Source organism: Denticeps clupeoides, chromosome 7 (assembly GCF_900700375.1).
Source record: "Denticeps clupeoides chromosome 7, fDenClu1.1, whole genome shotgun sequence".
NCBI classification, from domain to species: domain Eukaryota; kingdom Metazoa; phylum Chordata; class Actinopteri; order Clupeiformes; family Denticipitidae; genus Denticeps; species Denticeps clupeoides.
The window spans coordinates 18,768,898-18,794,390 of record NC_041713.1 but is presented as its reverse complement, the minus strand read 5'-3'; the positions used below and the strand labels follow the sequence as shown (position 1 = coordinate 18,794,390).

Genomic DNA, 25,493 nt, shown 5'->3' with positions numbered 1-25,493 from the left:
TAAAGGGACTTTTTTGTGGTGATTTCCACACAGCTTTGACTAAAGCCTGTTGTCATTATTTTTGCGCTGGCACTGTCCTTACCTGTACATTCCTGTCGGTGGTTGTTTTGTGAGGTCATCCATACATTAAAATAGTCCAAAATAGAGCTTTATTTAAAAAAAATAAAGTTTAATATTTTGTAGTACATTTACATTGCAGTAAACTCTGTAGCAACCTTCAATCCCCCACGTCATTATGTGATGTTGCTGAGGTTCTCTGTTCAGCCAGAAACATTCCGGAATTTCAGCCAAATCTTATTTATTTATTTATTTATTTATGGTTGGGGTTTTTTTTTTTTTTTTTTTTTTTTTTGGTGGGGGGGTCCAGGTGGCAAGCGGAGGAGATGACAGGGTGTAAACACATTATTCACCTCTGCCGTGTCCATCACTGCTGTTTACCCAATTCTGCTTTGAGCTCTCTCTCTCTCGCTCTCTCTCGCTCTCTCTCTCTCTCTTTCTCTCTCTCTGCACCTCCGAATTATATTTAAGTGGAGCCGCAGAACATAGCGCCTTCATAAATGTATTTACTCTGAGCTGAATGTTCAATGTGGCCGTGTGACATAAGGAGCGCAGCGATTTATTTTACATGGTTTTACACCAGACTGAAATTTTACACCCGCTCCACCCTCTTCCTCCCTCTTCTCCTCCAGCGTTCATTAAGAGATCAGTCTGAGTGTGAATCAGAGAATATGTAGTTTATAAAGTACAGACTGCATTCAAGTGATTTCTAGTGCAACACAGAAAACACAAATCTTGACTCTTGCAGAGTTTTTGCTTTGAAAGCTTTTGCTTTGAAATTGGACATTTTTGAAATGGGGAATTTCATAGGGGCAGATTCCCATGAGCCTCTTCTCCTGGGTATTTGTTTCTGTTTATAAAGCCATTAAGGTGAACAGCTTGCAGTGTTATTGCACTGTCTGTTAATCTGACATTCATGAATATTATTAGGGCCATGCCGTGGAGGACGAACCCTCTAATTAACAGGCCCTTGTACGTCCACGGAAACCACCAGATAATAGAGACCTCAGGTCTGGCTGTTGCCCATGATGTTTTAAAGGCCATACAGATTCCCACAGGGTCCTTTACAAGTTCAAATAAACCAACGTCTATTAGGGGTCTGCTGGGACTGCCGAGATGGCTCCTGTATGCGGGCAACACAAATTCCCATATGTAGCTCAAGGGTGTTTTTATAATGCATAATGTATTTAATATCAATAACTCTGAATGCCTTGTTTTTACTGTAATTCGTCTCAGACAATCGGACCCTCTGCTCCTAGGAAGAGTTGTGCAGCAGAAGACGTAGCCGCTGGTTAAAGCGCATGGACGGGGAGTTCAGCAAGCGCCAAACACCGCTACCTGGAAATGTACAGTTCAGCGGCAAGCTAACAAAGGACACGAGGAGAGTGAATAATCAATTTCGAACCCGCATGATGCCCCCGGCAACGTTAATGTACGATCCGACCTTAAAACTGTGGGTGGTGATCTGTAACACAGGCCTCCCTGCGTTCGGAGAAAAACCCTCTGGTGTCCTCGGCTTTATATAACACTCACCACTCTCTCTCTCTCTCTCTCTCTCTCTCTCTCTAGAGAGAGAGAGAGAGAGAGAGAGAGTAACAACACATGGGGCTCAAGACAAAAGCTAAACTGCTTACCATACCACAGTACCAGAAAGTGCAGGTTGTCATGAACAAATGTCCTTCTTATCAGGCCTATTAGCTGTGCTCAGTGGTCCCAAACCTGATCTCCTGAATGCTGCCTTGTGTAGACACAGTCTACAGGTGTGCAGGCTGTTATTGTTACTTTAGCGGGTTCCCATTCGCTCGCCCTTTGCGGTGAGACTGTAGGATCCTTGCTGGTGGCGTATAGGGAGCGGAAACCTGATGAGAGTCTGGACTGTGCTCTCTCAGCGCAGCGCTATGAGTAAGCCTGGGACCCGTCCGCCTGTAAAAAGTCAAATGCGTCTTCACGATTTCCATGAATTAATAGATTAAACAGAAAAAAAAAAAAACGAAATCTTTCATGGCATTTGTACTCGTCCCATTTTAAACTCTGTTCATTACAACATGATTAAAGAGCGTGCCTTGGGTGACATAAATATTAACACGCCAGCAAAGGTAGTTCTCTCCGCTGTTGCTGTAAGGCTGCATTCTTTCTACGGACCGCCGAACACCCGTGAATTAGACAGCGCGTCGCTTCAGCAGTCGTATTAGCAGCCTTATCGCACCGCGGTTGTCGCTTTTAATGAAACCGTTCCAGGAAGCCTCTTACACGAGCCAGCAATAATTGGGCAGGCCGAAGTGGACCTGGCCATGACGGTTGCCGTCTGGCTGCTGTTTGGACCGGGCCGTGTTGGTGTCGGGTGCAGCGCGGCCTGGGAAGAACAGGAGCCCGGAGCATCGGCTGTTTTCCCAGCTGCGGCCGTCCAGCCTGGGAAATACCCTCTGAGAATTATTGAAATACCGTGAGGAGAAATAGGTGAAGATGTCAACTTTTGGAATAAACACGCACAAATGTGACCATGCATATTCATGTCTGGGAAGAAATGATGCGTCGCCGGGTTTGGAAATGGGTTGTGCGCCCTTGTGGCTGAAATGTAAAAGTAATAAAATGGGAATACGCTGGGAACAGCCCGGGGAGCTGACACCAAGTGACACCAACACGCAGGGGGGGACAAACGGAAGATGCCCAAGCGGTAGCGCAACGAGGACCAACAGTCCATTAAAAAACAGTTCCGAGCGGCTCCCACCCCCCCACGACGAACCCCCAGAGATGGGCCAGACAGGACCCGGGCTCCGTCTGGGCACAGAGACATGGAGACATAAACACACAATAGGTTGCCCAACCGGGGACAGAGCAGCTGGGAGCCCCGAAGACGGGTTCAGGGTTGGGAGCGGCTGACGTCATGAGGACGGGGATGTTCTGTTTTTCTGTGCCTGACCTGCCGGATTCTGGCCCTATGATGTGGTGCAGTCAAACAAACTGTCCTGCTGCTACCGCCAAGGCCCAAGACAGACCACGCATACCTCAGCCTTAGCAAATTGTCATCTCTCAAGACAAATATCCACTGCAGTAACTTCAAAGCATACTGATTTTGTAATAAACTATGTTTTGTGAAACGTAGACCAATATCTATGATCACATCATATCTATGTAAATGAATAAAGTAATGAAGCGACTGGTTATGTTCTTCAGGGGTGTAACTTTCCCACTATGCCACCCATGATGTTCTCACATTGCACTTCCATAACCAGTCTGTTATATATACAAGTACCTGCATGTGTTGGAGATGACATTAAACGCAGATTATGACACAGATTAATTTAGGCATGTATAAAAGGTAACATGGCGAGGAGACAGAGGACAAGGAAAGCCACCGAAGGCAGCTTTTAAATAGCCATGTGAGACCGCCGCCATGCCGGGAGTAATTAAAAGAGGTGAGGCTGAGTTAATGCATAATCTCAACATCGTCCATGCAGATGGGGGAAGTGCTGGAATAATGGATATCGTCCAGTAATTACATTTGCATATTAAAATGTACTGTGGAAAAAAGGAGGGTTTAGCTTCTGGGCATGTTACAATTTGAAATGTACTGAAAAAACATGTATTGTCATTTGACCTGGCAATTATAGGATTAAAATTTTGATTCAGTTGCGATCAGTAGTTTATTAAATCCATCACCATAGTAACCGTTATAATTCTTTATTGAGTTTTGTTGAGTTAACAAAAACATTTAGAAAAGAAGAAAATAAGTTAAAAGCTGAACATCAGACACTGAGCTCGAAAAGAGGATAAGCAGTCTGATTTCTCCTGTGTGGTTGTTAAAAAGGGGCAGAGGACCGAAGAGAAAATGAAACTGGCACAAAAATTGTCAAGAGCGCGGAGGTGTGCTTAGGTGTATGTCCCAGACATTGCCATTAAGCCAGATTAAATAAGAATTTAAATGTTTTTTTTTTTGTATGTGTTGTTTTTGTAACATTTTTTTTTATTCCATGACAAAGATGAGCATTTGTGATTGGAAGGGCAAAAAAAATGGGAAGTAGTTCCAAGAGAGACTAATTAAAATTCTGCATAATTTCTAGGTCATAAATCAAACAAGGTCATGCTGACCATGACCAAACTCCTTTGATCCAAATGTTGGATTTCCAAGTATTCCGCAGTAACACCCCAACATGCTTTATTCTGCATGAGATGTTGAAGAGCATGCTGCTCAAGTGCACGGTCACCGAAGAGAAGAAACCACTTCGGAACTTTTTCTGTAGAAATGTCTGTTCCAGCGCATGTGAAGTCCTTCACAAAGTCAACATGGAGCAACAGGTCAGGTAAAGAACTCTTCTTTTGGACTAACGTGGCTTTTTCAGGTAACCCAGGAACAGCATCCAGGTTCTTACAGTGGTTTTAGCCATTTGCTCTCTCGCTTTTTTGATAATGTAATATTTACTCTCTAATGAAGTGTAATAAACACTTTTACTAAACTAAGACTACACTATTTGTCATATATATGGACACACACACAAACATTTTTCATATGTTTTAATCACACCACTGATCATTTTACAAATGGCAGAAAAGACAGCAAGTTATTTTACTAATATACTCTAGTGGCATCTAGTGGCAAAACAAGATAGACAAACATTTTTCAAAATACAGACGGGTCATGCAAGGTTATATATTTTTTCCACCCCGAATTAAAAGATGTAGTGCCAACAATGATTAAAAAAAAATTAAAAAATCTTGCAGCATGCAAACAAATGTCCATTATGAAAAAATGACTTGTATACCTCAAACATTTATATGTAATATATAAAAACCTGAGCGTTGGAGGAACATCCACAAAACGCACCAAACAACGTAAAACCAACGACTAGAGTCCACTACCGATACAAAAAAAAAAAAAAAACATGTTACAATAAACAATTAGAAATGGTTAAGCACGTTCCCCGCGGATTCGTCTCGCAAGCTGAATATCTTTGGGCATGATGGTGACTCTCTTGGCGTGGATAGCACACAGGTTGGTGTCCTCAAACAGACCCACAAGGTAAGCCTCACTGGCTTCCTGTAAATTAAAACATCAAGTCAACATCAGGCTCCCTTAATAACAACAGCACGAGTGCTTCAGATTTCAGATGCATCTCGACAAACCTGTTGAAGAGAAGATATTTCCTGCATAGCTGCGAATGGTTCATTTTAGTTCACTGCACAATGCAGAGTGGCTTAAAGGAGACAGACGCCAAGTGAAAAGTAACTGAGAGTAATGTTTTTGCAGGCATGAAGATTACATAGCTATGCTAGCTGGGCATATAAAATTAGGAAAAACAAAGCAGGGGTAAAAAAAAAAAAAAAAAAAAAAAATCAAAAGAGCTGCAACCCACCTGTAGGGCACCAATGGCGGCGCTCTGAAAGCGCAGGTCAGTTTTGAAGTCTTGCGCGATCTCTCTGACCAGGCGTTGGAAAGGCAGCTTTCGAATCAGCAGCTCGGTTGATTTCTGGTAACGGCGGATCTCTCTCAGGGCAACGGTTCCAGGCCTGCGCGTGGGGAAAAAAATGCAGGAAAATCAAAACAGGGAGACTCAGAACCTTTATTGTAGAATTTTAACTGTCCGCGAACTGCTTTCAGTGTGCGTATCATCCCATTTCAAATAAAAAGGAGGAGCTCCACATCATCTAGGGAAGCTTCAGCAACCCTTTATATTTACTGGGGTGTGTTGGAAAGGATCTCACAATACGATACACATCACAATACGATTAGATCATGATAGTGTACATACAAGATGCTGTGAATGAGAATCACATCAACAATTCAGCCAAAACAACATAACTCGGAACCCAATTTTAACAGTATTGTCTTCGCATTTTAACACACTGAACTAGTGGACGGCAATAAAAATGAAAATGCACAAGATTGAAAAGCATATATTTAAGTGCCCATGTCAGATATCTAAGGCCGGTTTGTAGAGGACAGCCAAAATACCGGTATTTGATTTCCCAGTATCGATACAATATCACCACGTAAAATATCGATGTGTCAGCTGGTTCATCTTGTGCCACTAAAACACCTGTCTTACTTAGCTCATGCGACTTCTGAATATTCACTGAATATTCAAACTTAAAATAAAATAAAAAAAAACAATAAATAAAAGGCTGCGGTGGTGACCTGTATCTGTGCGGCTTCTTCACGCCGCCGGTGGAGGGCGCGCTTTTCCTGGCCGCTTTGGTCGCCAGCTGCTTCCTGGGCGCTTTCCCTCCAGTGGACTTGCGAGCGGTCTGCTTGGTACGAGCCATTTTTTTTTAAACTCAGTTCCTAAGCATTTCAAAAGAGAAGGGGACAAAAAAAAAATAAAAATAAAATTAAGAAACACCGAAGGCCGTCGGAGCACACAACGCAGCGAGCTACGGCGCCGAGATCAAACAAAAAGTCCACAGAAGCAGGAATGTTCACTGCGTTGGGAGTACTTAAGTTATACACGTCAACCAAAAAACGCAGCGAATTCAGGGTAACAAAAGAATGTTTTAATGGAGACCAGGGCGCCAGTAAAGCCCGCGTAACTTTGAAACACGTCCGTCCTGGAACCGCCGCCGCCGAGCGGACACCTCAAAATGGCGGCAAACAGCAACTTGCCGACTTTCGAGGTTACGAACAGACGCATTTCAAAAGGTTACCACAAAACACGCTGTTACTACTGATTCCTCGCTGCTACGTTGTGCAAATAAAGTCTTTTTTGCGTCATACGAGTCAAATCGCTGAACGCGTGTATGTTGTTGTTGTTTTTTCCGCCATTTAGCCTGGTCTGCTACATTCGGCTGGCTAATACTGCATCACACCGCGACTTAAGATCGCTTCTGCATTCGGAAACGACGACAACAGCAGCAGCAAACGTGACTGAAACAAAAAGAATACGATCTAGTTTCATGGCGCAAATGTCCAAAAAAGCATACTTGCCTGGCGCCGGACAAGCTACGCGGGTGGAATCAGCACAGACGCGGCGGTACTGGGGGATAAAACGCACTTTTCTCCTCTTCTGCGCTGCTGCTTCGGCGCGGGACGGTAGGCCACGCCCACAAACACAGGCGTTGTTGCCAGGTCCGTCTTTTTACTGCACTGGCATAGTATTGTGAGTTGAGGGTTGGTTTATATTTTTGTATAGTTTTAATGAAATGTTGCGTTACAAAAGACACGTTCAATGTTAACAATAACAACACAGACATTACCACACACATTTTACTAGCAGAGTGCAAACACAAATGTAACAACCACAACAGAACAGTGTTTTTATGTATCAAATCGAAGGAGTGTAAATATTTTTTGTAGTTTGTGAATTTAATGAAATTTTGCGTTACAAAAGACACGTTCAATGTTAACAATAACAACTAAAAAATTACCAAACATATTTTACTAGCAGAGTGCAAACACAATTTTAACAACCACAACAGAGCAGGGTTTTTATGTATCAAATAGAAGGACTGTAAATATTTTTTATGAACTTTGTGCATTTAATGTGAATTTAATGAAATGTTGCGTTGGAAAAGACATATTAAATGTAAACAATAACAACAAAATGTACCACACACATTAAATACAAATTTAACAACTACAACAGAGCAGTGTTTTATGTATCAAAAATAGAAGGAGTTTTTATGAAGTTAATGACATTAAATTACCACGTACATTTTACTAGCATAGTGCAAACACAAATTTAACAGCCACGACAGAGCGGTGTTTTTTATGTGTAAAATAGAAGGAGTGTAAATCATTTGGCGGACCATATTTGGAGGTCTGATTTTTTTTGTTGGTTTTTATTGGCCATTGACAACAGACCTGGCAACAACAGGTCGGGGTCTCTCGAATTTGACGCTCCGCTTCGTACCGACATAGAAAGCTTGCGTCGCATGTCGTGCCCGATGTAAGTTGTGCGCTGCGCCTCCGACGCTCCCCCCGCCTTCCCCAGACATGTGCACGGTCCCCCTGAACGCGTAGTCGTCGCGGCGTTTGTTTGTCCCGCCAGTGGCCCTGTCGTGGCGCACGAGAGTAGCGCGGCGCCGAGCGGGCTCTCGCGCAGGCGCTCTTCATTGTTTTGACTGAAAATGCCGTCGGTTTCGAAAACGGCGGCGAGCGCTTCTCCTCAAACCGAGAAACCAACCCACTATACGTGAGTAAAGCCCGCGTCGGGCGGACGTGGGGGCGCCGTGGCGTGGAGCCGTGTCGTTCGTCCGTGCGCAGATATGTAATGGCGGCTTTATTTGTGCAGCTATCTTCATCCCCTGTAGGTTTTAAAATGGTGCTTTTCCTTTTGTAAATTCTTCCCGGCGCGCGCCGCTCTTATCTCTTTAAAAAAAAAACAACAAAAAAAAAAACATTTATTCTGCACTCGCTTTGTTGCCCGCACGCACATTGAAATCGAAAAAGTTTCAAAGTGTGCGTGTGCGTGTAGGCTGTATCGTAGCCAATTGTGTCGCTAGTTTGTAGCGCTCGGCGCTAAGCAGCTAACGCCAGTGCCGCGCACCGTTCGGTTAGCCCGCGGATGCTAAACCAGCGTTTTCCTTCCCAGAGCGCGGCCTGATTTGTGGGCTTTTTTACGCCGCCAACTTGACGTACGCCGCGGCAGGCGCGCCGCGTCGAACGCGCGAAAAGGCGCGCAGGCCGTTCCCAGAATACCAAACTTCTCGGCTAGCGTGCGGACGCGGCTAGCCCGCCCGCCGTGGAAAGTTAGCCGGCCGCGGCGTTCTCGGCTGAGGGCGGTAGTTGGCGCGTCGGCTCCGCGCTGCCATTCCACAGACCTTGCGGCGTCTGCGCCGAGGGAAAGTTAAACCAAAATGTAGCCGGTGCACGTCCGCACTTGCTCGAAGCAATTCGGTAGTTTCCCTCGCGGTGTTCCGCGTTTTTTTTTTTTAAATTTATTTATTTTTATTTGTTGCGTTCCGTCACGTCTGTCTGTGTTGATCAGTTTTGCGATGCGTTTTGTAGGTATTTGAAGGAGTTCAGGACCGAGCAGTGCCCGCTGTTTTTGCAACACAAGTGTACCCAGCACAGACCCTTTACGTGCTTTCACTGGCACTTCTTAAACCAGCGGAGAAGACGCCCGATCCGGAGGAGAGACGGGACTTTTAACTACAGCCCCGATGTCTACTGCACGAAGTACGACGAAACGACGGGCATTTGCCCAGACGGAGACGAGTAAGTGTCTTTTTTTTTTTAGCCATTAATAATGTACACGATGCAGATGATTTGTAAAATAAGAAATAGAAGCTGCATTATTTTCTCTGCGGCGGAACGCCGCGTCGGGGACGCGAGCACGCACACACCCCCCTGTTTCCTGGCTTGTGATTGAACCGCCAGCGCACGTAGTCGCCTCTGATTGGCCGAGGCGGGAGACGCTCGTCCCCGCGCTACGTGCCGTACGCTGCGGACGCGCTTCTTGCTGTGAATTCTGCCCAAACGCACGTTTGGCGTGTCGCTAAGTTTGCATGAAAAAAAAAAATGGATATTTGTTACATGTTCATATACACATTCATATATAATCCTAAATGTAAAAATCTTTAAAGGCTAATGTATTGATTTTCTATCAGATACTTTGATTTATAAGAATGCATTGAGCATGTGTACCCTTTGCCAGTATGGTTATCTCAGGATTGTGCTTCATCTCAGGGTGTGTGCAATAATGGATAGAATGCATCTTAACTGAGTAATTTTATCTGTATGAGTCTGCAGTAACAGACTGTGAGCTTGTCTGCGAGATGTACAGGCCCCATCTGCAGTGAGGTGCGGAATGAGTGTGATGAGATTCTCGGTGGGAGTGTGAACAGAGATCAAAGGCTGAATAAATACATAGATTAGTTTGGCTCGCGTGTGCCCAAAATAAAGCCCTGTCTTGTTGAGAAAGTCATGATTGTTACTTGATGCAAATTTGGATGCACTAATAAAATGTTATCTTCTTGCTTTATAGAATATCTGAGTGGCCACATGTGGCTTTATGCACCTACGGGACTACATGCGTGCACACATATCATATAGTCTATATTGATTGTCTTTCTCCAGGATATTCACAGTGATAGCTGTCCTAAAGTGACATCACTGCTGTTTCCATAGTAACTGTTGCTATCAGAATTGAGATGCAGTTGCTATATTTGAAAGGATTATTGGTTATGGAGCATTTTCTAGCCTCCATCTTTGCAGTGCAGCTTTTTGCCTGTAAAATAAATATAATTTGTAATATTTTTATGTCATACGTGACTTTTAGGTTGGTTTGGTTTCTGACAGATTTCCACGTTTATTTCCTTTTGCAGACAAGTGTGAAAGAGCTTTTTGTGGATGGTGCAGAATTTCATTTAGATTTAAACAGTGCATATATATTGAAACCTATTGTACATGAATGAATTTAATGTATTATTTTATATATCTGTGTCTGTCATCTTGAGTGATTGATTATTCAGGGTTAGATGTCATTTGGAACCCTTATTACATCTGTCACATGACCATATTAGGATTTCCACATGCAAAATAGACATGGGTCATTGAGCCTATTTAGTATAAGAAACATATATATTGCATGTTAGTTAATAGGTTGTTTTTTGCTAACATTTAAAAATAAATTAAATGAGCAGTTTTTACTAATTTCTTTTTCTCGCTGTCCACTCCTGAAACTTATTATATGCATGGATGATTGAAGCCATATGATGCCAGTCAATGATTGCGTCTATGTCTGTGAGCTTCTGCAATGCTGCTCTTTCTCATCATAAAGAATCTCATGGTCATATCAGTAATTCATTGTATCAGATTATGCTCTTTTGGGACCATGAATTTGAGGGAATTGGGCCAGGAAAGACCTTGATTATTCTTATTCTTGATTTATTCTTCTACATCTCCTATGTGTTTTAGTTTTGACAGTTTTCACAAATATTTTACAAAACCACAAATAAATCTGATGTGATTTAAATCACACACACAAGAAAACCATAACCACATTTCAATGGTTTTCTCTCCATTATGCCACCTTTTCTCTCTCTAGCTGCCCGTACTTACACCGGACCACAGGCGACACTGAGCGTAAGTACCATCTACGCTACTACAAGACTGGCACCTGCATCCACGAGACAGACGCCCGGGGTCACTGTGTAAAGAACGGCCTGCACTGCGCCTTCGCCCATGGCCCACATGACCTGCGGCCACCGGTCTATGACATCAGGTAAAGTCCCTGCGGCTTAAGTATTTATTTTGGTGGATTGCAGTTGTGGCCAAGACCTGATAGGGGAAGTTGTGGAAGGTCGAAACTGTGAAATTCCTCTTCTGGTGGAGGCTGGGGAATTCTGCAACTGCTGTACTCCGCCCCCAACAAATGCAAGTGTTCTGCATGCATAAGTAATGCGGACTAAAATTGGACTTTGTTTTGGAATGGCATGCATGAAAAGGCTCTCCCTGGATTTGTTCATGCATTTCTAATTTGTGATCAGCGTTAATCATGTAATTGTCATTACTATATTGGCAGCACATCAGAATACCATTCTACGAAGTTTAGATATAGATTAATCTTGCTCGGCACAGTTAAAAGGTCATTATGATTCCTCTCTGTGTTTGCATTGAAAATGTACATTGGTTAATTTGCCTTTAAGAAACAGGCACACTTGTACACAATGAATCCTTCCTTTGCTTTAAAGGAGAGTGCATGTACAGAATGTGTTTTGAGCTGATTCACTGCTTCTTGAGTGCTGAAACAAGCAATATGTTTTGGGACATTTGCAAACTAATTTGTAACAGAATGCAGAACACAAATTATATTTGTTCCTGTTCATCAGAGTGCCTCATTTTGAGTGCAATGAGACAAAATTCATTCCACTATATTCTATATGAAACTAAAATGCTGAATGCTCAGTTCTTGCAACAGGCACTTAAAGGATTATATTTTCATATAATCCGTAGGAGTTATAGCCCTGCTTTGTCAGCCAGAGGCCCATTAAAATGATTCTGAGATACAACTGCTTCTTCCAAAAGGCACCTTGTATGTAAATCTCCATATTTTGTGATCAGTTAGAAAAGAATAAAAGTGTTGTGTGAGTTATGTTGATAGAGTACTCTTGTCATCCTTACAATATCCTCCTTCTTGTGGAATACACCTTTTCATTACTGTGATCTGCCAGGGTGAAGTAATAACAATAATATGAAATGTACGGCTAATGGAGGCTCACTCTGTGGTTGCCTAGCAACTGGAATGCTCTTGTACCTTGTAAGATGAAACACGTTTGGGTGGTTTCTGTGTGTGTGTGTATGCTTATTGTATCCACTGATGCATTTCACTTTCTGTCTATTTTCACAGAGAGATCCAAGCACAAGAGGCCCTGCAGAACGGGCAACTGGGGTCCGGAGAGGGCATCCCAGACCTGCAGCCAGGGGTCTTGGCCAGCCAAGCCATGATCGAGAAGACTCTGAGTGAAGACCCTCGTTGGCAGGGTGAGGGGGGGCTTGCCGTACTGCGCGTCCTTTCACCGCTAAATACAGAGTTGGAAAAACTGGTCCTACCAGCCCGTTTTATTCTGCGGCCATGCAGTAGTTTACGAGGATAGCCAGTGGTGTGTGTTTTAGCGCTGAATGAATATGAATATGTAGAACTTTAGGAGAATCGATAATATGAATTTGGGTTTATCTTTCATTTGATCTATTGAATTTGTAATTAGCATGTGTAGCACAAAAACAAAAAGGTTGCCAGTTTGATGAAATCGGCCAACGCTTCCTCAATTCCTCTCATGTCTCAGTTTGGCTTAAAATGAAAGTTCCCTATTTCTTTACCCTCTTCTTCTTTTCCCAGAGACCACATTTGTTTTGGCCAACTACAAAACAGAGCAGTGCACAAAACCGCCACGTCTGTGCAGACAAGGCTATGCCTGCCCGCACTATCACAACAGCAGAGACAGGCGGAGAAATCCACGCAAGTTTAAATACCGGTGAGAGGTCGTTTGGCATAAGCCCCTCCTTTTGAACACCAGGTTGTGTAATATATAAGCTAAAGTGTATGTGTTACGACAGGTCGACGCCATGCCCCAGTGTCAAGCACGGAGACGAATGGGGGGAGCCTTCAAAGTGTGAGAGTGGTGACAGCTGCCAGTATTGCCACTCTCGCACAGAGCAGCAGTTCCATCCTGAGGTGAGGGAGTTCGTCCGTTACCCTGTCCTCACATGTACACCTTTGGGTAATAGCCATTGTTTCCTAGTCATGACTTAAAAAGTAGGAGGTTTTAAATAAAGCTGCCATATTAATATAGCGTTTTATAATGATCAGATTTATTGTGTTTACTTTTTAATATCACAATACATATACTTCCCTAGGTTTAGGTGAAAACTGGTCTTAATCAATATGAGTTTATTTCTTTTCAATCAGTTCTGGATGCCTTGACCTTGTCATTCTATAACACGTTGCTTTCAGATCTACAAGTCTACAAAATGCAATGACATGAGGCAAACTGGATATTGTCCTAGGGGACCGTTCTGTGCCTTTGCACATGTGGAAAGTGAGTTTGCTTCAGTCTAGTTGTATAATTTGCTCCATTCGCTTTTTGATGTCTTATTGGTAACAGTGTAAATATAATCTGCACTCTCAGGAATTCCTTCGACAGAAGAGACAATGAATTCCCTGCTCACGGTGATGCAGTCGGGCTCACAGTCAAAGCTGGGCTCCCAGCAGAACCTGGAGTGTCCCGTCAGCGAGTGGGGTGGCAGTGCAAACGCCGTCACGGCCATCTCTAGCAACAACGGTCAGACTGGAACTGTAGGTGTCCCTTTGAACTCTGGTTCACCCCATAGAATGCAGCAAACACCCACAATCAAGCTTTCACTGCACCTCTGTGGTTAATGAGACCCTTTCACCTTCAGTTATGTAGCATTCAGTTCCCTTTCTTTCTGTTATGTTGCCTTGGTTCATTTGCATTTTTCTTCATGGCTGTATGTGTTGTAATGGAAATGGTCAATGTTTAGAATTTGTTGATACGGACTAGATGCAGATACTCCCATTTACGCAAATCTGAGTGTAAAGCTCATGATCGGTAGGTAGCAGCAGTGGAGCAGGGCTCTGTTGACAAGACAGATGTTAAATACACACAACTGGATCCTCCTCTGCGGCTCAGAAGCCCTGTCATTGAGACCCCTGTACTTTTCTCCTTTAGGTGTTGTGTTCTAATAGTCCAACTGTAACACCAAGCTCACGAAGCAACAGTTCATTGTCCCCAATTGGACCCGTCGGCAGGCCCAAATGCTTTACTAATGGTAGCTTATGTTCAGAGCCCTCCACGTCCAGTGTTTCCTCTCCAACGTCTAACTATCCCAAAGCTCCGGGCTCTGAACGTGAGGATCAGGTACTACGACTGTTTTATCTCTCCCTCAACCAGGGCAGCTGACTGACACAATCCTGTCCATGTTACACATGACTTATTGCTTCGCTCATCTTTCTTTTCTTTTCTCTTCAAATCATTTAAGTCATCTTTTTTTGACTCTGCTACTTCCTTAGGGTACATAACTGAAATGTTACTTCACATGTATATCTGAATAACATTAATTTCCCCTTTGTTTTGCAAGAGCTCCAGAGCAAATATTAATCTCCAATACCTTCTCCTTGGATTAAGCACACTTAATCAGGCGCCTTACCACATTTAAACTTTGTGTTTGTTATTGTAGGCAAAGAACTTGAAAGGCCAGTCTGTGGAAGGTAATCTAAAGTTAATGGACCAAGACAAACAGGTAGAGTAAAAGCACTTAAAAAAAGCATTATGGAACTCAAAATATTGGTATGTTGCAAGTATTAAAACAGCTTTCTTTCAGCTTCATGGGGGTGTGTTCTCTGTGGTGAACCCACTGGCATCCAGCATAACTTCCAGCATAACATCCAGCCTGGCCTCCAGTATTGGTTCTGACAGCTCGTCACCCACCACCTTATCAACGATGAATGCAAAAGCCACCCCCTTCTACCCTGGGAGCAATACTGTGGAATCAGTCATTGGTACGTATGCTTCGAAATAGACCAGAGCATGGAGCACACCATTCGGAGGTTCTGCATGTCTACATTAACAGACCTCTTCCAGTCATATTAAAGTGGTGCAATTAATTTCTTTATCCTTACAATGACTGATTTAAAACATTGGAACAAAAACCCTGTGGTTATTAGGCCTGGGAGAATATGGAGAATAATAATCAGTAAATAAATAGTAATAAAAGAAGTAATATTTTGAAAACATCAACAGTAGAGATAACGATAGATTATTTTATAGATAATCACTGCCTGGTCTGTTTATATTTCCGATTTTCTGGTTTTAATGCTCATTCCTGCACGAGTCAGTGTTTCTGTTATGATCTTCTGTTCTTTTCCCCCGTTCATATTCAGGTTCAGCACTTGATCTGAACTTTAGTGACATCAATGTTGCATCTCTTGAGAGAGAACTTGAGGAGCAAGAGAATAATGGCCTTGGTATAACAAGTAAGAAATATTTAGAATCTCCATATAGATCATTAGAAGCACATTATATACTGCCTTCTTTCATTCATTTATGCACACTGCTTTGATTATTATAATTAAATGTTCAGCTAAAACTGGTCTTCACTTACACAAGGGAACTGATGTAATTCCATGCTTTGGCAATATATTATAACAGCATCACAATTCATCTTGAGCAGCATAGTTACAGAACTAGTTTTTCAGCTGTGGTCACAAAGACACAATTCAAATTTTGGGCGTGGCTGCTATTTAATATTTTTTACCTTGCAATCAGCAGATGTTATTTATTGATGTTAGTAGGTTAATATTTCTGGAACTTTTGATTAAAAATGTTGTTTCAAATCTGATTTTGTACAAAAGCACCAAACAGATTTAGATAATGATACAACAATATTATGCAGAAGTCAGATGGAACCTGATTTATACATCAGTGTCATTTTCCTGCAGATCAAAGGATGTTAGGAGGTTCTGCTCCAGTCAACATTCCCGGCTCTCTGGCTCGCTCTTCCTCTCTGCATTCCTCCTCATCACTGTCAGCCTCCCCTCTCAGCTCCCTCTCCCAGTCCCTCTCCCAGTGTCTACTGAACACCATGGGCCCACCGCAGAGCCAACCACAGGCCCCGGCTGTCAAAACTGAGCATGGCCTTCTAGGGACTCCAACCTCCACACAAAACTCTCTAGGTGAGTCAGGGTTGCAGGAGCTTTACACTAGCTTCCTGTAATGGGTCACCAGGGGGCACTCTTTCCTCAGGCAAAAATATTTCAACGGTGTGAGGACCTTCTATTATTTCCTGCCACCCCCAACCAATCCCACCTTGCTTTTAAAGAGGCTAATCAGCCTCTCACCTCTACGCTGTGTGATTAGCTTCTAGGACCTCATGACTCGCATCAGTCAGGTTGGAGTTGCACATTGTTGCTGGAGGGGGTTCGTCAGCTAGACTCGCGGAGGAATGTCTGATATGTCTGTGGTTGATTGGTTGGTCCTCTGCTCCCAGCAGGTTTGAATGGCGGCGCCGGGAGCATATGGGACTTCGTCAGCGGCAGCTTCTCTCCCAGTCCGTCACCCGTGTTTAGCAGCCTCAGCTCCAGCAGCGCTGACATGGGTCGCCTGCTGCGAGAGCTGGATGAAGCCAAACGCAAGATCAAGCAGTGGGAGGACGCCTGGCATCAGGTTAAACAGGTCGGAGTCAAATGAGATTCATTATTCATGCTTTTTAAAAATGACAAGTTATTACTTAGAACATTCCATCTATTTTCTGAAGAGAATAATACAGATGGCTGAAACCTAGGAGCTAGACAATAATGGCAATAATGGCTTCTGGATTTTATTTTACCACTTTATGAGTGGAAATTAGGATTACTGATGATCACAAATATAAAAACACTAATTAGATGCTTTTTCTCCACTCGTAGTTGGTCTAGCTGCCTTTTGAAAGTGAAGTGATTGTCATTGTGAAACACTTCAGCACAGCACATGGTGACAATGAAATGTGTCCTCTGCATTTAACCATCACCCTTGTTGAGCAGCAAGCAGCCATGACAGCCGCCCGCCAGTGTGTGGGGATGGTTAGGGCTGCAACTAACGATTATTTTAATAATCGATTAATCTGTCGATTTTTTTTTTTGTTTGTTTTAATCGTAGAATCGGATTAAAAAAAAAAAAGAAAAGCATTCATTTCCAACTCTTTATTCAAAAGCAGAACCAAAGTCTTTAGAAAGTGCACAAACATGTTGCTCCTTGAGCTGTTATAATAATAATAATAAAATAAAAATTGACTAACACAAAAACATACACATGTATGCTTTACATCTGCCAAATATAGACTTTTTTAAAAATAAAGTGCCACCTGAGCTGCCAGAATGATAAATAATTTATAAAAAAAATAAAGAACAACACAAATCAGAAAATGTCAGAACTTGTTCTCTACACTACACTCCAGATGCACACACTCGCAGACTCACACTCACAAACTCTCACACTGACACACACACACTTTTCTAACTTAGTAGTTTTGTCCTGATTTCAGTCCAAATCTCTAAAAAATCTTAAATCAAGATACATTTACTAGACACATGAAACAGCATAAGAAATGATGTCTTGTTTTCTGATAAAACATCTCAAAATTAAGTGATTGTTTAAAACAAGCAAAATTATCTACCAATGGGGTAAGAAAACTAATCTTAATGAGATATAATCTCAAACAGAAGTTTTAAGCATCACTTAATTTTCTCATGGCATTTTTCTTGTCTAGTAATCTTGATTTTAAGATTTTTTTAGATATTTGGACTGGAAACGAGACAAAATTACTAGTTAATAAAAGCTTTTTTTTTTTGCAGTGACAACAGATTGAAAAATGAATGGTCCAAAAAAGTGAATAAAAACATGTCCTTAGTCTTTTAATGCAAAGTAACTATAGCACCCCTGCTTTACTACTGTTATTAACGCGCTAATGCTAACTTGTCATGCCTGTCAAGCTGGATGAGGGGTAAACATTTACATTTACAGCATTTATCAGACGCCCTTATCCAGAGCAACTTAGAATCAGTAGTTATTGTATCAACTTAGGGTTAAGTGTCTTACTCAGGGACACAATAGGCGAGTCGTCCATGCGGAGATGCCGAGAACAGTCCGAACGCTGTTTCATCCCCCCTCCACACCTGTAGGTGGCGCTGTAAGTTCCCGTCTAGTTCTCCTCCGCGGCGAGTTAAACACCAGCACCAGGGACATTACGTTCCTCACTTCAAAACGGAACAAAAGTAGGATTCTGTAGCGACTTCCCCTGCTGCTGAACTCCCTTCCTCCTCATCAAACACGCGTTTCAGGTGCTGGATCATTGCCGTGGTGCTCCCGTGCCGTGACATGTCGCTTTTCCATATTTTCGCGCAGATTTCTCTGCCTCTGCCATGTATCTGTCCTTTTTTTTTTTGCTCCGCGCTGTCTATGAGGCGCTAAATTCAGCTAGCATCTGTGCGTGTGTTCACTCCGCGCCACGCTCAAATAAAGTTTTTTTTTTTTTTTTTTTTTTTTTTTTAAGAATAATCAAACGTCTCCGTGTCGCGCGACATAACGAATCGATTAGGAAATTCGTTGCCAACTCTTTTAGTAATCGATTTTTATCGATTCAATCGATTCGTTGTTGCAGCCCTAGGGACAGTTCTTTGCTCAGTGGCACCTGCCCCACATGCACTGCCTAATGGACCTCAGATCTTCAACCCATTTTCTCCAGTGCATTGTCAACCTTTCCACTTTTCCGATTAACCTGCTTTAACCTTCTACATTTTATAAATGTCCATTGTACTTAGACTGGTTCTCGTGTGATTTCTTGGTTATTGTTTTTTTAAATAGCTACAGGTAAGACAGGTCTGACTTTCAGCTACTGATTGTGTCCATCTTCAATGTATAATGTATTCAAAATCGTATTTTTTCGGATTTTGATTGTTGTGTTGTTGTTTCAGGCATGTGAGGCCTGGCAGAAGGATGCCCATGAAGCGAAAGAACAGGCCAAGTTGGCGGAGTCAGAGCGACAGCTCGCCGAGCAGAAGCGCAAGGACACCGAGCGCAAGCTGAAGGAGCTGCAGGCGGATTTCGACGCGCTGTGCCGCTCGCCCAGCACGCCGGTGCTGCGCAGCTACGGAGAGCTGGAGCAGCTGCCACTGCCCAAGCTGCACTCCCTCCAGAGCCAGCTGCGCACAGACCTAGACCTTATAGACGGGGTAAGAAAGACCAGGTCCCGCCACGTCCGGCTCTAACGCCACCCTGTACACACGCTGTAGCTAACAAGTGCATTAAAATACACCCACCCTCGCACGCATTTACACTGCAGGCTCAGCATGCATATCTGCATGGAACGAGTTCTTTTTTTTTTTTTTTTTTTTTTTTTTCTTTTCCCCCTTCATTTCCTGAAGTATCCACTGGTTTGTGATGTAACTGATGTCCACTCTTCTCTTTTCAATGCAGGTTATATATCAGCTTCAGTCAAAGAAATGTATAGTTTGCCAAAAGCATGATCGTTGCATTGTCCTGCAGCCTTGCCAACATTATGTCCTGTGTGAAAACTGTGCACCCAGTAAAACCGAATGTCCATATTGTAAGATGAAAATACTGAAGTGGTGATAAACAATTTTTTAGGTACTCTTTAGATTTAGCCTTTGAAGAACTACTAATTCATATTATGCTTACAAATTCTAAATAGCATTTTTCTTGCTTTTTTTTCCCCATCCTCCAGTGTTTCATATAGTGATTAAATTGATAGTTTTTATTAGGGTATAATAAATGGTGTTTGACTGATTTTATAAAATCAGATGCTTACATGCAATATTTGTACTCAATCTGAGCATAAAATCACAAGACTCCCCTCACCAGACCTCGTGAAAGTCTGGTATTTATAATTCATCACCCCTGATTTGACTGTTAATCACTAAAACGTCAGTCAGACATCATTATATGAAGATGATTGATTTTTTTTCTTGTTAAGAGCACTTTGTTGACTAGAAAATTGTTGAAAGAATATTTTAGAAATTTGCTTTAAGCTGCTTTGTAGTTTTTTATTATCATCATTGTTTTTGTTTTTTTAGATGTATATATATTTTTTCAAAATATGCTAATGTATGAAGCTTTGGTGTGTACTGTGAAACATAATAGAATTTCATATTTCTTACTATTAAATCCTGTTATAGTGTGTATATATATATATATATATATAGTTAGTTTTCATATTAAAAAAATGTACTAAATTATAGTTACTACTTTCGTTGTTACTTACATTTTTCAATCAAGTAAGTGCAGAATTTGAATACATTTAGGTATAACCAGCAGTTGTAATATCAATAAGGCACATACTGTATGTTAAAGCATTTAGGAAAATCGATTGATCTGTTTTGTCGCGTGTCAAAACGTTAGCTGTGCTCTATGTAGTTACAAGAGGAACAGACGTCCTCTCTGCTGGCCGGTTTCGCTCAACTCCCAGCCAATCGGACGTATCGATTAGAACATATCTGAGACTTGGCCACTAGCTCTCAAAGTGCCTTGTGTTAGAGGAGGAGCAGGAAGGAGAAGTCTTGTCCTGTACTCGTCCGCGAGGCAGGTAGGATTGTAGTACCAACAGGCGCAGGGTGTCCAACACCCCTGCTCAGTCGAAGTGTACTCCTTTTCCCGAACATATACTTGCCCAGCTGTATGTGTGTGAACACGTATACATAAATCAAATAAGTATTGCCCGAGGTAAATCATATGACGAGGCGGAGCCTCAGTGCCCCTCCCTCCCTTTTTGCGCCGACGTCCAGCTTAAAGCTCTTCTCCCCCATTCCTTGTGTCTCCACATGCAATGGTGCTTTTTGGGGTGCAGCTTCAGTGTGTGTGATTTGTAGAAACTGTCCATCTTTGTTTTTTTTGTTTGTTTTTTTTGCTCGTTTAGGAATATACAAATCAGGAAACCAATATTTGTATTTCTTCAACAACCAGACATAACTGTCTCTTTTTTTGTGTTTTAGAAAAGATTTGTGTATTTAAAACAAAACAAAAAAAATCTGTATTGTTTACAGAAATAAGCAGTGGTGTTGACTATGTAAGGTTGTTTATTATTAGTATTGTTAATATTTTTCTCTGAAAATTCGACAGTGTAATGTGCTTAGCTTAATCTAATTCAAATGACCTACTACTGTGTTAGCAACTATTTCTTTATTTTGTCATTATACTGATTATTATTATTATTATTTTGTTTTTCATGTTCAATCTGTCTTGGTCCTTTAATATTTGCAGCAATGTGGAAAGAGCAGTGGAAAAAAGGTTCACGCTTCTCACAGGGGATTGGGATTGAGGTGTTTGACCATTTAAAATGGTGAATTATGATCTGCTTTCCTAGCTGAACAACTGACATTCATTTTAGGTTCATGAAGTACAGGAATCGCCCCCCCCTTTAAGGTTTTTATGTAGCTTCTCGTTTGTAATGACTTATATGTATCAGCAAACAGTTTGTTATAGCATGTCTTTCCATATGAGTCGTGTAAACCAGCTAAATGTTAAACCACACTGCCAGATATAGGATATATGCTTATCGTACACCTATGTAGTGAGGCATTGTAGTCCCATATATTTTGGAAGTATTATTGGCCATACAGCAGAGACCGTGCTTGAAATACAATTATGCATTCACAGTTCAGGCATGAAACACACTGTATATAAATCAATAAATGTATATGAGACATAATAAGACTGCATAGAGTGTTAGGCTGTTTCAGTCACCTTGTTGGAGTCCTGTTAAAATTTCTTGGCCATAGAAACATTTCCATTGTAAATTTAGCTTAAATCCCATGGGCTGATTTTTTTTTTTTTTGGTCATGTGCCGTGATGTTTAGTCTAGGTTTAAAATCACTAATGTGAACTTTACTTAAATGAACCAAAGTGGTGTTTAGTAGTAGTTTCTTCTTCTCATTGCAAGTGCATATGAAGATCTAAGTTACAGTTTACTATGATGTTCTCTTCGACGTTGAGTGCTACGCAGGAGAGACCTATGCCAACTGCTTTTGCTGACAATATTAATGGACGTTATGCCCATTTTGTAGTTTTACCAAAGACCTTTACTGTTATCAATAATTTTTTATAACTGTTTTTGTTCTAGTATTCTTTCTAAACAGGTGGTTAGAAATCCAAGCTGAGAAATGACCAAATCTAGAACGTTATTTCTATTTTAATTTATTTCTGAAACCTAACAGCATTGCAGTCCTATTTCAACCCGGCAATTGTAGTTTGTGTTAATAAAACAATAAATAAATAATTAAAATAAAAACCAAATTGGCTTTAATCTACAGTGAAGGAATGTCAGATACATGAATGAATTTCAAGTGGCCATATTAATTCATATTTAATTGCAACATTTTGTAAAATTGTAATTTTTTTTTTATTCTGAGAGCACTTATTGGTAGAACAATTTTTTTGTGATTGTGCACTACTTTTTGGTATACTGTTGGGAGACGGGAACACACAAAATTTGGATTGTAAGGTGCTTTCTTAGATTTTCAGTGGCCTAGTGTTGCTCTTGATCAACATTTACGAAATCATGGGTTTAAATTTTGATCTTAAAAATATCTTTCTATTGGTCATACAGCATTCAAAGGTTAATCATTGGGAGGGTTATAGGCAAGTTTTCACATATCTACAAGATTGACATCCACTCTGTCTTACCTTGCTACCAGTATCTTAAATGGGGAATGCTCAAAGGCTTTAGAAAGAGCATTCTTTAGGCCAAAACAGCCTGAATGTCAGTCACGTTGGATTTGCATATGTGAAAATGTTCTATAAACGTGATGTAAATGTGTGCCTTCTTGATATAAACTCCAAATTTTTTTTTTGACAAACGGATTATTTGGTTGTGTGAAATTTTAACGTAAAAAATAGCCAAATTCTAGTGCCTTGACATTTTTTCTTAGTATTCTTCCTGGGCAGACAAACATCCTGCAGCACAGATTTATATATTCATCTGGATGTATTATTATTATTAGTTAGTTCTGATGTAAAAAGACTGCTGTGAACCATTTTGAAAGTGTTACAGATGGAGCATTCTACCAAAATAAGTATGAAGTATGAATGCTTATTGATATTATGCAATGGTCTTTGTCTTCAGAGAAAACAGAAAATCACATCCAGTGTGATATTGGACTTTTAAAATTTATTCAGAAACGGGATTGATGTACTTATGACATTCCTCAAAAGATTGTGAGTGAGGACATGTGGATGCTTTTTTTTTTAACGTGACAAGTGATAATATTAATTATAATATTAATCCTTGCCTAAAACCCTCACAATCTGTAGATTTCCCCCAACTCACTTCATTCAAGAACAACCGGGCAACTTCTGTTAAAGAAAAGCACCATGTAGGAAATCTTTTGTTAGTAATGTGTAAAATATCTGTAATTGAGATGTACCTTTTTCCTTTTTCTTTTGAAACCTGAGGATTTTATGCAATCCTGTACATACATTCATTCAAATGTTGTATGAACTTATTCAATTTGGAAAGAAAATCCAGGGAAGTTAAATGCCTACTGCAGCATAATTATTATTATTATTATTATTATTACTATTATTATTATAAAAAGGGGAAACAGGAGAAAAAAAGGTCTGAATTGGAACCACTGTTCCTTCTAATACTTTCAATGAAAATGTAATAAAAGCCCTGAAATACTGAATGTACTGTTCTAAATTAGATTTTAAATGGTTCACTGGAAGAGCAGTTAATCTATTATGATGTAGCATTAGTTTTGTGAATTGCTATACATTACAAATAAATTTATAAGAAAACAAATGCAGTTTTCAAGTTTCTGTATTTATGATTATAATGATACTATGGGAAAAATCTCAGGGTTTTACAGTGTAACTGTAGAATAAAGAAAAGTCCAATTTTCAATTTAAAGTACAGAACATAGATTTATTCAACTTAAAATTCTGTCAATTTAGACATTTTGTCACATTTTGGTACCTTAGGCATTGATTATGAATAGAGCATCTTATATTCTAATTATCCTTCAGATACTAGACATTTTACTGTCAGTATAAAAAATGTGTATGTGATGTCAACACCAGACCTTAAAATACATTTACTGGGATTTTTTGTGTTTTTAATTTATGGAAGATTCTTAATGGAATAGCTGAGTGTTTTGATCAAAGACGCGACCTGAATGGATTTCCTTCTTTAAAATATTGCATAGATGGTATTATTTAATCTTTTACTCATAGTGTATCATTAAAATTGTTAACACTTGTTTTACACTACAGCAGTTATGCAATGGTTTACAGAATTCATGGAATTATTTTTATCATCTTGGGAATTAAAAAATAATTTTTGATCTTAAATGTGTCTGGCTTGTTTGTCCTGATTAAACTTATTTATTGACCGCTATTTTTATAAAAGATTGCATTGATCAATTTAATCTCTTCATACAAGGACATTCATTCTAATACATTGCTAACACAATTCTAGCATTTCAGAATTTAGAGATGTTATATTTCATTAGATTTGCTATATAACAGCGTGGGACAAGCAAGGACATAAGTGAATACGTAACATTGAGTAGAAAAAAATTGGTCTGCATAATTAAATCAGCAAATTGAATCATGACTATATAAACATCAGAAAGATAATACATTCATCACAGCCTATTCACTGCTGTAGTTTGCTTTTCTTGTACGAATGCACAGGGACACCCATGTGCTTTCCAAGCTCCAATTTTATCTGCCATTGAGCAGAAAAGATTCATGTAGGAGACACAACACCCCATGAGGCTGGACAAGAATCAACATGGACAGCCTCCCTGTCACTAGGTGGCAGCCTCTCCTCAGCAGATCCAAGACCAAGTTGATACCAGAATAATGTATAGTCTTTGAGTACACAAGCCAACTTAAAAGAGCCCTGTCGCACATTTTGTCACCAATTTCCAGGGCACTGTCCCTGTTTACAGTAGGTCCAGCAACCTTCCTTACCACATTGACTCTGGAGTTAGAGAGCAGATTTGACGCTGGTACTGTTTGAGTGAATAATGATTTTCTAGAGTAGTAACAATTTCTTAATCTGTTGGACCCCACTGAGAATTTTACCCAGACAGTGACTCCATGATCTAGGCACAAAGACAGTCAGTGTCCCTTCCTACTTCTTCTTCTGCTTTTGGTTGCTCTTTGCATTGTTGGTGGCCTAGAGTGAAGTGAAGTGATTGTCACATGTGATACACAGCAGCACAGCACACGGTGCACACAGTGAAATTTGTCCTCTGCATTTAACCCATCAATTTGCAACAGTTTGGCAAGGATGTGTGCATGATAGTCTTCCACGTATCGGCGGCATGGATGAAGGGAGGGAATGTTTGAGGGTTGCAACAAGGCATGAAGAGCACACATGTACACTGAAATAGGCTTTGGAATTTTTTTTTTTTTAAACGGGGCAGTGGGATGCACCAGTGAGGTGAGAATGCCACAAGAGCTGCAAGGTACACACCTCAAAACGA

At 40.9% G+C, this 25,493-nt stretch overlaps 2 protein-coding genes across 9 annotated transcripts in view; one reads left to right on the top strand and one right to left on the bottom strand.

Annotated features, from left to right (window-relative positions):
• Positions 1–4,554: 4,554 nt before the first annotated feature.
• h3f3a (H3 histone, family 3A) lies at positions 4,555–7,115 on the bottom strand. 2 transcript variants are annotated; one of them, XM_028987872.1, is made up of 4 exons: positions 6,977–7,115; positions 6,191–6,337; positions 5,409–5,562; positions 4,555–5,092 (listed from the first exon to the last, which is right to left on the bottom strand). In XM_028987872.1, the coding sequence occupies exons 2-4, from the start codon at positions 6,316–6,318 to the stop codon at positions 4,964–4,966; spliced, it is 411 nt and encodes a 136-aa protein (XP_028843705.1). In that variant the 5' UTR covers positions 6,319–6,337; positions 6,977–7,115; the 3' UTR covers positions 4,555–4,963. The 2 variants fall into 2 exon arrangements, with proteins under 2 accessions (XP_028843705.1, XP_028843706.1); XM_028987873.1 differs by having other exon boundaries at positions 6,973–7,069.
• A 736-nt stretch (positions 7,116–7,851) lies between these two features.
• The window catches only part of unkl (unk like zinc finger), a 33,872-nt gene continuing 16,230 nt past the window's right edge, over positions 7,852–25,493 (top strand). Inside the window, exons 1-16 of one of the 7 annotated variants that reach the window (XM_028986367.1) lie at positions 8,009–8,183; positions 8,999–9,208; positions 11,040–11,216; positions 12,342–12,475; positions 12,831–12,966; positions 13,049–13,166; positions 13,446–13,530; positions 13,621–13,787; positions 14,182–14,370; positions 14,690–14,752; positions 14,834–15,011; positions 15,393–15,485; positions 15,951–16,184; positions 16,502–16,683; positions 18,960–19,217; positions 19,462–24,348. In XM_028986367.1, coding sequence (XP_028842200.1) covers positions 8,119–8,183; positions 8,999–9,208; positions 11,040–11,216; positions 12,342–12,475; positions 12,831–12,966; positions 13,049–13,166; positions 13,446–13,530; positions 13,621–13,787; positions 14,182–14,370; positions 14,690–14,752; positions 14,834–15,011; positions 15,393–15,485; positions 15,951–16,184; positions 16,502–16,683; positions 18,960–19,217; positions 19,462–19,617 — 2,445 coding nt within the window. In that variant the 5' untranslated portion in view covers positions 8,009–8,118 and the 3' untranslated portion in view covers positions 19,618–24,348. Of the gene's footprint in view, positions 7,938–8,008; positions 8,184–8,998; positions 9,209–11,039; positions 11,217–12,341; positions 12,476–12,830; positions 12,967–13,048; positions 13,167–13,445; positions 13,531–13,620; positions 13,788–13,893; positions 14,371–14,689; positions 14,753–14,833; positions 15,012–15,392; positions 15,486–15,950; positions 16,185–16,498; positions 16,684–18,959; positions 19,218–19,461; positions 24,349–25,493 lie in introns of those variants that run through there. The other 6 variants (XM_028986362.1, XM_028986360.1, XM_028986361.1 and 3 more) reach the window with 6 other exon arrangements.